The sequence below is a fragment of the Mytilus californianus genome, unplaced genomic scaffold (genome assembly GCF_021869535.1).
Source record: "Mytilus californianus isolate M0D057914Y unplaced genomic scaffold, xbMytCali1.0.p SCAF_3, whole genome shotgun sequence".
NCBI classification, from domain to species: domain Eukaryota; kingdom Metazoa; phylum Mollusca; class Bivalvia; order Mytilida; family Mytilidae; genus Mytilus; species Mytilus californianus.
The window spans coordinates 110,990,223-111,005,147 of record NW_026262679.1 but is presented as its reverse complement, the minus strand read 5'-3'; the positions used below and the strand labels follow the sequence as shown (position 1 = coordinate 111,005,147).

General features: G+C 31.5%; 1 protein-coding gene across 5 annotated transcripts in view; it reads left to right on the top strand.

The window, feature by feature from the left end:
* The window catches only part of LOC127735806 (putative cytochrome P450 120), a 48,882-nt gene that overhangs the window by 15,290 nt on the left and 18,667 nt on the right, over positions 1 to 14,925 (top strand). For 3 of the 5 annotated variants that reach the window (XM_052246183.1, XM_052246185.1, XM_052246184.1), the window contains exons 2-6: positions 6,231 to 6,477; positions 7,785 to 7,862; positions 8,530 to 8,650; positions 11,633 to 11,769; positions 12,675 to 12,751. In XM_052246183.1, the coding sequence (XP_052102143.1) occupies positions 6,288 to 6,477; positions 7,785 to 7,862; positions 8,530 to 8,650; positions 11,633 to 11,769; positions 12,675 to 12,751 (603 nt within the window). In that variant the 5' untranslated portion in view covers positions 6,231 to 6,287. Of the gene's footprint in view, positions 1 to 4,737; positions 4,813 to 5,076; positions 5,110 to 6,230; positions 6,478 to 7,784; positions 7,863 to 8,529; positions 8,651 to 11,632; positions 11,770 to 12,674; positions 12,752 to 14,925 lie in introns of those variants that run through there. The other 2 variants (XM_052246182.1, XM_052246186.1) reach the window with 2 other exon arrangements.

The following is a 14,925-nucleotide window of genomic DNA, read 5'->3' as shown; positions in this document are numbered from 1 at the left end:
TTAGATGCTCGTCTGTCAATAAATGTTATGATAGCAACATGTTCATAAAATCTTGCCACATCATTGTAGGTACTTATATAAGCCTGTTAAAATTGTATTTCATAATGTACATTAAGCAAACACATTTTTGATCTTTTAATTTACTTTATTCAATCAATAGTTTTATCAAATCTGTTGCTAACATAAGTTCTGTCAAACTTGTCATCTTATGTTAGCAACGTTTGGATGTGCTACAAATTAAGAGTTATCTGTCCTGGGTTGAAATCTTGTTAAATGTCAGGCGGCGTTATTTTGCAGGAGTTCTAAATATGACTTTCAACTAGGATAAGATCTCCAATGTTAGTTAAAAATCTCAAATATATATTGTCCGTCAAATTTATTTATGTTAGCACAATCTTATGTTAGCAACAAGTCCGTCAATATCTTATGTTAGCAACACTATTTAATCTGTTAAATCTTATGTTAGCAACAATAATGTCCATCAAATCTCATGTTAGCAACAAAAAAGTCCGTCAAATATTATGTTAGCAACAAAAAAGTCGGTCAAATATTATGTTAGCAATAAAAAAGTCTGTCAAATCTTATGTTAGCAACAACTTCATTTCTGTCAAACATTATGTTAGCAGCATTGTTCATGTCTGTCAAATCTTATGTTAGCAACTCCAAGAAAATCCTTTTTTAAAGTTATTACAATTCCTTTTTTATTGGTGCAGATGTTAAGAAATATTTTATTCCAATTTGCCTTTCATATTTAAGCAAGATATACATCCAAACCTTGAAAATACTGAAGATATCAGGATTGTTTGTGTTGCTTACATAAGAATTTTCCTTCAAAATGTCTGTCAATTTTGTTATGATAGCAACATTTTTTTAAGGTGTCTGTTATTTAAAAAATATAATGTGAATAGATCTATTTTTTGTCAAAAAGTGCTTACTTATATAAGTATAACATGTATTCCAAAACAGAACCTTATTGGTGTTGATTTTGTTAAACATAATTTTGGGAATTTTTCAACTTTCTTATTTGGAATCTGCCTTAAGCGAAGGAATGCAGACGAAATATTCAGAAGATTCATGGTGAAACCGATATAACTAGTAGAAATTTTGAAGTCAATTTACGGTGGTGTTGAACTGCATGATGGTTTTCAACAAGAATGTTTTGTTTGCAGTAAGTGCCATAATGTCATACAGGGCATCCCGAATAATCCAGTCATTTAGACATCAATGATTAGCTTTTTTTTTTTAACAAGACATCAATGAATAGCTATATATAGCTAGTATTTATATCTCAGTCATCAAAATTTCCTTAAACATGTTTAATGTAATGAACAGTGCACATAATCAAGAAATGCATCAGAAGAAAAAGGTTGATTATTTCATACGGACAGTAGCATGAGTAGCAAAATCTCATGTGCAAAAATGTATGGAACTTATAATTTGGCACGCTAGAAATGCTACATAAAACTCATCAATGGCCCATGAATCAAAACAGTAAGAAAGTCAAATCAAATACAAAGTTAAAGAACATAAAAACAGGGTTTGGTTTAATCCATTAGATTTTTTTGTTAAATTGAGATATACCTTTTTCCAAAAAGCTTTCATTCATGATAGAATTTACAATCTTGCCCGTGATCATCATTTAAATGTGTGCAATTTTGTAAAACATCTAGGATTTTAACATTTTGGGCCATATGAATCCTAAACCCAAAGAAAGAACCGCTTGACTTTTGTTTGCTTGTACAAATGTATATTTTTGACACTTAATTAGTATGTGGGATTGATAACATTTAGAAGGAATCTATACTACTAAAGGAAGAGACTGATTTCATTGAGCCCCAAATCCTCTGAAACCATACAATTGGAAATATTTGTGATATCACGTATAAATCTAGTGTTATGTTCTTCCTAAATTTGTCTTTGAAACACTTGTTTTCCGCAGAAAATGCCAATTTTTGAGAAAATATCAAAATTTAGGAGACTGTTATCGATCTGTGTCTAATACACTGTCATGCATGCTCAATCGACATACTGCACGCAAAATCTAACTAATATAGGACAATGGTGTTGATTGAAAATTACGACATTCCAGACCCTTTTGTTTTTCACTTAATTAATAACCAATAATTAACAAGTTCCTGGGTCGATTCTGATACCGATCCCATTAGTACCTGTTACCTGTTGCATAATCTGTACTTTCCGACTGTCAGGTGCACCACCAAACGGTGTATTTGGGATCAAAATCACACCTGAACTTTGTCATTATACAGGGATTGACACTTTGACCCAAAAATATATCTACAAGTAGTTTCCAGTTGTAGTAAGAAAAGCAGGATGGGTTCAAACAAAAAGATTTTAACAGTAAAGAAAACTGTGCGCCTTACAATCAGCATGACTTTGTCAAATGAAAATATGAATACTAAATATCCAAAGTGAAAATAAGGTGTAGATCCTTTAATTTAGTCACAAGCACGCGTTGTGGCAGGTGTGTTCTGGTATTTTTAAAAAGAGAGGGTTTGAATTTCCAATCATCAAGCAAATGTAGAGCAAATTTAAAACTCAATAATTACATTGTTCATATAAATATTCACTTGTATCAGAGATTGGCTATTTTAAAAAAGTTAGAAACGATATGCAGATTGAATAATACTATAATATCAATGAAAACAATGGCGATCATATCCCTCAGAGCAATCATGCTCTTTGATTAACTATATAAGGTAGGTTATTGATGATTATAAACAATTGATTTCTTAAACAACATCTTGAACTGTTGATCAAGATAGAGTACATTGAGATCCATGGCCATGCTAACATCGATCAGTAATTTGATAGTCATAATATTATTTCACATGATGCAAGAGGAAGCGACTCTAAATCAAACATGTCAGGCTATCTGGACCATGTGTTGTTTCTGATACAGTAACGTGTTAATTTTTTGGTCTTTGGACTTCTGTATTTTCACTGTTTTGGGGTTGTTTTTATACTACCGCAAAAAAATTTTTGCAGTCGTATATTGGTATGACGTCGTCGTCATCCGAAGACACATTGGTTTTCGCACAATAATTTTAGTTTAAGTGAATGGATCTCTATGAAATTTTACCATAAGACCATAAGGTTCAATACCACAAAAGGAAGGTTGGGATTGATTTTGGGGGTTATGGTACCATCAGTTAAGGAATTAAGGGCCAAAAAGGGGCCAAAAATAAGCATTTTTGTAACTTCCAGACAATAACTTGTGTGTTAGTGTATGGATCTCTCTGACATTGTACCACAAGGTTCCATATCACAAAGGGAATGCTGGGATTGATTTTGGGGGTAATTGCCTCAAAATTTTAGGAATTAGGGGTAAAAAAAGGGGCAAAAAACAAGCATTTTTCTAGTTTCAGGACAATAACTTGTGTGAAAGTGTATAGATCTTTATGAAATTGTACTACAAGGTTCCATATTACAAAGGGAAAGCTGGGTTTGAGTATGGGGGTAATTGCCTTAAACGTTTAGGAATTTGAGGCCAAAAAGGGGCCAAAAAACAAGCATTTTTACAGTTTCCAGACAATAACTTGTGTTCAAGTGTATGGATCTCTCTGAAATTGTACTGCAAGGTACCATATCACAAAGGGAAGGCTGGGATTGAGTTTGGGGGTGATGAATCATAAGGGGGTTCAAAAAATTGGGGGGGGGATTTTTTTTTCCTTTTTTATCTTTTTTTTTTTCTTTAATTTTCCATTTTAAGTTGGTTATTTTTGATTTATATATAAAAGCAAATAATAATGATATGGTTTGATTTCATCAAAAATTGAAATATTGGGGTTCTATGATATGCTGAATCTAACCGTGTATTTAGATTCTTAATTTGTGGTCCCGTTTTCAAATTGGTCTACATTAAGGTCAAAAGGGTCCAAAATTAAACTTAGTTTGATTTTAACAAAAATTGAATTCTTGGGGTTCTTTGATATGCTGAATCTAATCGTGTATGTATTTAGATTTTGGATATTGGACCATAATAGGTAAATTAAAAATTTTTAAGTTCTTAGACCACATTCATTCTGTGTCAGAAACCTATGCTGTGTCAAATATTTAATCACAATCCAAATTCAGAGCTGTATCAAGCTTGAATGTTGTGTCCATACTTGCCCTAACTGTTCAGGGTTCGACCTCTGCGGTAGTATCAAGCTGCGCCCAGCGGAGCATTTTATTTGTTTATGTGGAGGAGTAGGGTGTTGGTGATTGGTGTGTCCAATGTTTTTGGTGATATTTGCTATACAAAAAAAGTATTACTACAACAAATCTTATATGAAAAAATTGTATTTTAATATCTGCATATGTAATCCTCCTGATTTCTGTATGAATTTACATTTGTACTTATCAATCATGCATAAATCGCATACATTATAATATAATCTTAACAAACGAGAGAAAAATCATGCATAAATAACATTCATTATTATATGATCTTAACAAAGAAACACATATGTTTGTCTTCACTTATTAAACACAAATTGCACAATTATGACATGCATATATGGCTTATATGATAAGGGGCTTATATGTAAATAGAGCATTTGTTTAGTATAAGCAAGTACATGTAATAAACTTATGATATAATCTATTCTTGAAATAATCTTCAATGCTCGGTCACACAAATTATTGTCATGAGCTGTATCTAGATATATCATTTCAGGAAGTTTTTTGTTTTTGTTACATTTTATCCTTGAGATAACAAAAAGGCAAAGTTCAGTTTTCTGTAGAAACCTAAACTGAAAGTAAGGAACTTTTAAAAAAGGAAGATGTTTGTGACTTCGAATGGTTGTAATGGTAATTGTATTTTTGGGAGGTATAGTTTGACTGACAAGCCAAGTGAGATGTTAAACAGGAATTTTAATTTTAGGGCTAAAAAGCTGAAACTAATCAAATTTTATGTGGTATTATATTAATATAAAAAGTGACATAAGTTATAGATTTTTTAATTATATAAATTCTGTTTACTGGTATGTATTTAAGAAAGGGTAACATCTGGACAATTGTTTACAAACTGACATAAAAGTAATAAAGTAATAAAATCTAGGGAATTACTTCATTCACAAATACATTTGTCATACAGAAAATTAAATGGTAAGATACATACATCTAATATTATATTTTCTATATTTTTACCTCTTATTCTCTTAAAAAGATATTTTAATCCCATCACATATTCATGTCCAAAATCAGGAACCTTGGAAGATCTTTGATTGTTTCTTTTTGAATTATTCACAACTGTTTTTAGACTTGGATAATTTAGAGCTTTACATATTGTATGGATACATGAAGCATGTATATAGTATCCTTGATTTGTCTGGAACATGGTTGATTATTGTGTCACATGACAGTGTCCAACTGGGGTGAGACAAAAAAGTAATAACAAATTTTAATGAACTCCAAGGTAAATTCAAAAAGGGGGAAGTCCATAAAAATTGACAAAACTAAATGCTTGACTATATCAACAACAGAACAACAGGAAAACAACTGTCATATGATTATTCCTGACTTGCTACAGGCATTTTCAAGAGATCACTTCTGTCCAATTGTGTTGTTCGGAGTCAGAATAATGTGTCTGGGTATGGGTGACAAGTCTTCCTGGGGACTGTTACTTCGTGAATTAGCATATAAAAATTCCGGCTCAGCATGTCGGTCTAATACAAAGGAGGGTTTATATTCATATCATAAAATCATGTTCTCATTCTGAATATGCGTTTAACCTGCCCTGGATGTTAAACAGCCATCCATCCATCCATCAGCAGTCTGCAAGGTTAGCCACTAGTCCGATGCCCCAGACTAGTTAGTCAAATGTTATTTGGACTAGTAAGTATTTGCAAAACTTTGTTTAGACACCTAAGAAAAATATTGGAATATTGGTCTTCGTACTAGTAGTTGCGAAAGATTTTGGGGCAGACTGCATCAGTGTCATACTTTGTTAATTCGCAACTCTTTGGGAATCTGTCAAAAGTATTCAAACAATCTTGCACAGATTTTTCTACAGGATAAGAAGATGTACATGTGCATTTGTTCTTTAAATGGAGAACTTAAAAAAACTTCATTATAATTGCTTCATAAACAATTTCAGTCTTAAGACATTTTTTTTGTTACTGTCCTCTTTTAGTTTGATTTTTAATTTTTATTTCTATTTGTACTGCATTTTAACTGTATCCTGGTCTGATTGATTCTTTTAATTTCTTTATTATTTTCTGGTTTAGGATGACACCATAGTAACTGACATGATGGGATAGTAAAATATATTAAAAAAGATCACCATGGCAACCATCCCTGGATCAGCTGGATTGCCCTTGCTTGGTGACAGATCATATGACTTCTATAAAGACCCAGTGAGGTTTATGGAGAAAAACATCAGTTACTACAAGAACAGAAATTTTATTGGAAGGTTTCTGAATAAATCAACAGTGTTTGTTGGATGCAACAAAACTTTGAAATGTTTACTGACAGGTTTGTTGTTATATTAATACTAATCAGTTAATTTTAAAATCAGTGGAATACCTTTAAAGATTCTACAATGCTTTATCAATTCATTATTCTTTTTCATGATAATCTATCTGTATCTCTTTGGTTTTAGATATCATTGCGGTTGAGGTTGTCACCTTCTCCCTCCATGACTCAATTACTATGGAAATTAGACCTAATTTATTGGGAAACTATTGTATGGAGGTTGCTTATGAATCAAGACATTGTGATCCAGTCATTATTACCTGAACTTGACTTTTTTCTCCAATGGGCAGGTTATGTTAACAGGTCTGTTCCTCAGTAACAATATTTGGTATATGGATTGGTTTCAAGGAATATAGAAGTCCATCAAATATATGTCATATGGCCTTCATCCAATTTCATGCTCCTGTGTCTTGGTTAAGTGCGATGAAAGGTCTGTTCCTAGTTCATGTTCATATATATGTAATGTCAACAATATTTAGTATCTGGATAGGTTGTTAGGAATATATGTATGTCTGACATATGTCATAGATATAGGAAGATGTGGTATGAGTGCCAATGAGACAACTCTCCATCCAAGTAACAATTTATAAAAGTAAATCATTATAGGTCAAGGTATGGCCTTCAACACGGAGCATTGGCTCACACCGAACAGCAAGCTATAAAGGGCCCCCAAAATTACTAGTGTAAAACCATTCAAAAGGGAAAACCAACGGGCTAATCTATATAAAAACGAGAAACGAGAAACACGTATGAACTACATAAACAGACAACTACTGTACATCAGATTCCTGACTTAGGACAGGTGCAAATATGTATAGACTTTACCTTATTTTCTTTGTCATTTGGATAAAGTTACAGTTACTGCATGGGTAATACTTTTATTTGCCTTTAGCTCATTGTCAGTGTTTAACAATTATGTTAAAATTTTATAATAGTTCAGAGTATGTCTATTTATAAGTGATCTGACATCTTTATTAGCAGTCAGAGTTTCCAGACAATGAAATAATGAAAATATTGAAAAAGTTGGGTTTTTTTTGTGTGAATTCTCATGCTCCTTGAAAGTTAACAAGATATACATTTTAATTTTAAGTTGTCTTCCATACTTCATGTACTGCCAGATTTGTAGAATTGTCTCCAGTACATCACTAACTGCCAGATTTATAGAGTTGTCTCCCATACTTTACTAACTAAAAGATATATAGAGTTGTCTCCAATGGTTAACCTCCTGTAAGATTTGAAGAGGGACATATTTTTCCTCACAATTGAGTAGAGGTACATTTATTCATGTATTTATATATTTTTTTCAGAAGAGGCAGATAACCTGGATCTTGGATATAAAATGTTCATGGGAGATATCTATGGTGACAACATTTTGTTTACTGATGGTGAGAGGAATATAGTTCAGAATATAAGGACAATATTTGATATACAAATCTTTAATTGAGTGTTGTTAAGAACAATTAGGCTAATTGATACAACACTCCTGAAGTTCTGATATCAATCAGTTTTCCAGACATATATTGATCTGTTTTATTTTGTACATTAGTATATAATGATGACTCACAATTATTGTCCAGATGGATGCTATCTTGTCATACTGACATATCTATCAAAACTAATTTCCAGTAGGATCTAGAGTATTCTTGACTCTTAGGGCATTTCTTTCATTTTACTTTTTTGGTGCAAACAGCTGCATATAAATACATATATATACACTTTCACAAATTTTTCTGGGTACAGTTATACTTAAAATGTTCCATATAAACACACTTTCAGTTGCTCAGGATTAAAAAAAATAAAATTCAGCAAAATATAGAGGAACCTAACAAATCAGATGTATGGACCAACAAGAGCAGATTTATATTAACAGTGAATGCAAAAACTAAAACTTATCACAGTACAAACTGAATTTAGACTTAGAGTGGTATCAAGTGCTATGGATGAGTAAGCTTATCCTGCTTGGCATTGACTTCTGTAGTGTATTATCATGTGCCCAGTCATCAAATCTGGTAATAAATCAAATTCATGTTAGTTTTTTTTAATCAATTTTAGGTTTGGACATGGTATCCTTACGAGAATCTTTACTCCTACTGTTTACCCCTGAAGCTGTTTCTACTTATCAATGTACAATCAAGCATGTGGTGACAAACTTCATACAAAAAATAAATACAAAGTAAGTATAGATAATCCCTTTAAATACAGGTGTTTATAGTTTAACAGCATTGTTAAAGTGTTGATAAAAGTGTATCTTTCTGCCTGCTTATGCTAAATGATTGCATTATGTTTTCATGTCTGTGTGTCCTTCCATGCTTCGTCCATTCCCTTTCAGATCAAAGTTTGAGTTTAGATAGGTTTAACATTATGATTTGTACCCGTTAAAAAATGCCAAATACAGGTTTTGACCTTGATTCATGGTTCATTAAAGATAGAAATTTGATAGTGTGAACAGGGCATGGTTTCCTATGGCCACATATTCTTGTTTAGCAATCTTATAAAATTCATTATTCTTAAGATATGTTAAATTTGCATATAATTATTTTATAACTCATTCATTTACAATGATAATGTCTTGAAAAAGGTCCTTGTATCCCTCAGTTACAGATGCAATCAAAAACATTGTAAATGCTCAGTCAGAGGTAATTATAAATACCGGTAAGAAGATATGGTATGAGTGCTAACGAGACAATTCTCCATCAAAGTCACAATGTGTAAAAAGTAAACAATTATAGGTCAAAGTACGGCCTTCAACATGGAACCTTGGCTCACACCGAACAGCAAGCTATAAAGGGCCCAAAAATGACTAGTGTAAAACAATTCAAACTGGAAAACCAACGGTCTAATCTATATAAAAAAGGAGAAATGAGAAACACTTATGAACCACACCAATAAACGTCAACCACTGAACAACAGGCTCCTAATGCTTGTTAAGTGACTTTTCACATACTTTATGATACAAATAATTTTTTACGTTTTTAAGAAAATTTGTCAGATTTAAATTTTTTATTCTACCAGTATGTTATAAATAATCTCCCCTTATACTTCTTAGCAACCCAGAAAGTTTCGGGAAGTTGTCCCTGGTTTATATGACTTTTAATTAAAGTTCAAACTTCTATCTCAAAACAAAGCACAGATGTTAAGAAACTGTGCAAGAGGGAAACCCATAACGTATAGTCATCTATAAAAGGCCCTGTTCTGACAAAAATGTGAAACACTTCAAACGAGAAAACTAACAGCCTAATTTATAACAAAACAATTTAAGAAAAACAAATATGACAGACATGAACCACAGAAAACCTCTGTAATACAGGCTTCTGACTTGGGACAGGCACATAAAGAATGTGGCTAGGATAATTAAAGTATGTATGTGAGGGCTGAACCCTCCCCTAACCTGGAACAGTGGTGTAACAGAGCAACATAAGAACAAACTGTGAAAATAACAGACAAATGACCAATATTTTCAGTGTCCATTAATTTGAACTGGTTTGAATAGTAAAGTTGACTATTAAAGACAGACAGTTAAACCCAATTTCAGCATTTTAGGCAAGAGAAAACAAAGAAGAGAAGAACATATGAGTTTTTGCTTATTTAAATAAAAATTGAAATCTATACTACTAAGGGAGATAACACTACTTTAAAAATTTGTTTCCTGTACCCGTAAATTAGAATTTACTCTTACAAGTATTACCCCTGACTGATGTTTATACACAATAAATGGTATAGTTTACATTTTACTACTTTAAAAGAATTTTGCAGAATTGAAATTAAAAAAATCTCATTGGGCGAGTATAGAGTAATGGTATACTGACATAAGAGGCCTCTAAACACAGTAGCTCCAAATGGAACTTTTGTTAGTGGAAGCCATATTTATTATGTGTATCAGCAGGATAAAATTACGACAAATAAAAGATATAGTATATGCCAAAACAAAAAAAAATCTCATTTTTAAACATTACAAATTAAAAATGACATTGTAAGACTATTATAAGGTGCTCACTCCTTTCCAGTCAGTTTTGTATTATTACTGCCTAAAACATTCATAGTGAAACTAACAACAAAATGCAGATTTCATAACTTAATTGTACTATTTTTAGCTCACCTGGCCTAAAAGGCCAAGTGAGCTTTTCTCATCACTTGACGTCAGTCGTTGTTCGTTGTCGTCCGTCATTGTCTGTTAACTTTTACAAAAATCTTCTCCTCTGAAACTCAGAATATTGAGCTCTACCTATTGTCTATTTGCGTCAAAACTGTCAGACAACTTCTTATAGGAGTTATCGCCCTTAGATTACTATTTTACCATTTTAGAAATTTTTTTCCTATTATCTCGAAAATTATAATAGATAGACAGAAACTTTCGAAGCAAAAATGATTAGCAAGACAAGATCTACTAATATATCAACTTCACCAAAATTGTCAGACCACTCCTTATTAGAGTTATTGCCCTTTAATGACGATATTTACCAGTTTTTGGCGGTTTTTGGCTTATATCTTAAAAACTATAATAGATAGATAGAAACAATACTAAGCAAAAATGATCAACAAGACAAGATCTACAAATAAGTCAACATGACCAAAATCGTTAGTCGACACCTTATTCAAGTTATTGCCCTTTCATGATTATTTTTCCCGTTATTGCCCATTATATTGAAAACTGTAATAGATAGATAGAAACTGAAAATAGCACAAATGATCAGCAAGACAAGACCTACAAATAAGCATAAAGGGCCTAAATCTTCAGTAGACTCGCTTTGGAGTTATTGCCCTTTAATGATAATTTTTTACATTTTTTGCCTATCATTTTGAAAACTATAATAGGTAAATAGAAACTTTGGAAAGGAAAAATTATCAGCAGGATAAGATCTACAAATATGTCAAAATTACTGAAATTGTCAGCTAACTCTTAATAGAGTTGTTCCCCTTTCATGCTAATTTTTACTAAAAAAATTGCCATTGTTGAAGATACAGGTGAGCGACACAGGATCTTTCGAGCCTCTAGTTAAATATCTGTTGAAATAACAAAAAATAATCAACATACAACTGGATTTGTAATTAAATATAATTTTGAAAATCATCACCACCTAAAATAAATGATAATGCAGTTCAAATTGTCTCCCCTGTTTTAGAATCCTTGTTGATAATTTTTATTGAATACTTGCAGGAATCCTGTATGTTTGTACCAAACATTAAAGAGGATGTGTATAGAAGTTTGTCTTAGTTTGTTTCTTGGTATTGATTTTGATACAATGACAGAATTGACAGAAACTATTGTCTCCTTGACAACCACTCATTGGCATGGTGAGTTTAAGTTGTTAAAATTTGAAAGTCAAATTCTTATTTTCAGAATATATTTGCATTTCTATACAAATGTAAGCCCTTTTAAAGTTTTCTAAAATAAAATAAAGACTGAAAGCATGATTGGCCTTTAGGAGACATATCTTATTATTTAAAGTCATATGAAACTTCAAATTAAAAATAAAAGTTGAATATGTTTTATATACTTGAATGGCTAAGTTTTACTATAAAACAAGTATATGTGAACTTTCTTGCAAAAGAAAATCCTTTATATTATCAAAATCTTCATAAATGTACAGCTATTGAATTATTGTCTTCCTGTACTCTAATTCTCAAATATTTTCACGTATGCAGTGACCTTAAGTTTTTTGGCCACTGCACAGTTAACATGCAAGGTAAATATTTAAAATAACTGATTTTCAGAGAACAAATTAAACACATTAAATCATTTAACACATGTTAAAGAAAAGTTTGGTTAACAAATGGGAATGCATGAAAAATAAAATAAAAATATCATGGCTCTATCAATTTAATTTTTATGTGCTCCAAATGCTCTGTGTTGATTGTTTATCAATGTCACGATTCAGTAAACTTCAGAACATACTCAAAAGTTAATTGGCTTGTGATCAACAATCACAATGAAATAGTATGTGTTGATAATACGTTATAGATTCGTAATAAATGTAAAAAACATGCATACAGGACTCGGTTTAGTATATATGCATGCATTGGTTTAATAAGTTCAAAAATATTATAATTACAAGAAACTTGTTTCATATGACTTGAAGCTGGAAGAGGTGGGAACATATTCACAAATCTGTGAATGTTCTTACACTAAGGAAGCATGCTTTTATTAAAAGAATGTCAACTTCAACAAAACCTGCTATAATTATGCATTATTTTTATAGGAATAATATCAGTGCCAGTGAATCTAAAACTTCCTATCGGTGGAGCCTCTACTTTTAGTAAAGCTTTAGATGCAAAGGTTTGTATTTCAATAAAATATCTGTTGGTTTCTGTACATTGTCTTTTAACCTTTTGACTATTAAACATTTTCTTTTTCACTTTCATTTTTGTCAAGCCTGCGACTTTTGTCACAAAAGCGAGACATAGCGAACCTACATTCCGTCGGCAGCGGCGGCGTCCACAAATATTCACTCTGTGGTTAAAGTTTTTGAAATTTTAATAACTTTCTTAAACTAACCTGGATTTGTACCAAACTTGGACAGAAGCTTGTTTATGATCATAAGATAGTATCTAGAAGGACATTTTGTAAAAAAAAAAATCCTGTTTATCCGTATTTTACTTATAAATGGACTAAGTTTTTCTGCCAGTTAACATTACATTCACTCTGTGGTTAAAGTTTTAAAACTTTTAATAACTTTCTTAAACTATCTTGGATTTGTACCAAACTTGGACAGAAGCAAGTATCTAGAAGGAAATTTTGTAAAAATTTATTTCCTGTTTTTCCGTATATTACTTATAAATGGACTTAGTTTTTCTTCCAGTTAACATTATATACAGTCTGCAGTTAAAGTTTTTAAAACATTTATTAGATTCATAAACCATCCTGGATTTTTATTATGAACAACAAAGTTGTTGGGGCCATATAGTTTTACCCTTATCAGTCATGCCATCAGTCTGTCATTCTGCAACAAACAGTTCTACAGACTTTTTTTCTAAACGCCTTCACATATTGAGCTGATTTTTAGTATCGAGTTTACATTTGGTTTGGCTCCATTGTTTTTTGCTGAAATTACGGGCTTTGGACTTTGAAAATAGCAGTTTTACAGACATTTTTTCTTTACACCCTCACATATTGAGCTGATTTTTGTCGAGCCTGCAACATTTATGTCACAAAAGCAAGACACGATCCTAGATTCTAGTGGGCGACGTCAACATTTAGGTTCAGTCTGTGGTTAAAGTTTTTTAAGTCATCAATAATTTTGTCAAACCTTCATGGAATGTTATGAAATTTGAACAGAAGCTTGATTATGACCAAAATACAGTATCCATAGCAAAATTTTGAAAATATTTATTTTTATTTTTCCGTATTTTACTGATAAATGGACTTAGTTTTTTTACAGTTAACATTCAGATTCAGTCTGAGGTTTTAAGAAGTTTTTCAGTCATCAATAATTTTGTCAAACCTTCATGGAATGCTATGAAATTTGGACAGAAGCTTGTTGATGACCAAAATACAGTATCCATAGCAAAATTTGGAAAATATTTATATTCATTTTTCTGTATTTTACTGATAAATGGACTTAGTTTTTTTACAGTTAACAAGTAGATACAGTCTGGGGTTAAAGTTTGTAACACATCAAATACTTTGTCAAACCTTCATAGAATTTTATGAAACTTTGGCAAAAGCTTTTTTATGATTCAGAGATAATGTTTGAAGCAAACTTTTGAAAATTATTTTTCATTTTCAGTATTTTTCTGATAGATGGACTCAGTTTTTTTACAGTTAACAGTTACAGAAGTCTGGGATTCATTTTTTTTGACATGATAAGTTTGTAACATTTCATGGATTGTTATGAAACTTGGACAGAAGCTTATCTTCAAGACCAAGTAATAGCATCTAAAGAAAAAGTTCAAATTTTTTTTTAAATTCTATATTTTGCTGATAAATGGACTCACTTTTTAAGTCAACATTACACTTTTACTCTGACAGCAGCAATAGTAGGTGAGTTACAAATTTTTAGTTTGTGAGTCTACTATGATGAGTTACAGATTGAGTTTACATTTGGTTTTGCACCATTGATTTTTGCTGAAATTACAGGCAGCTTGGATTTTGTAAATTTCATGAAAATAGCAGTTATACAGACTTTTTTCTAAACACCTTCATATATTGAGCTGATTTTTAGAATGTGAGTCTACTATGATGAGTTACAGATCCAGTTTACTTTTGATTTAGCTCCATATTGTTTTATGAAATTACGGACTTTGGACTATGAAAATTTCATGAAAATAGCAGTTATACAGACTTTTTTTCTAAACACCCTCACATATTGAGCTGATTTTTAGTATCTGAGTCTACTATGATGAGTTACAGATCGAGTTTACATTTGGTTTTGCTCCATTGATTTTTGCTGAAATTATGGGCATTGGACTTTGAAAATTTCATGAAAATAGCAGTTATACAGATTTTTGTCG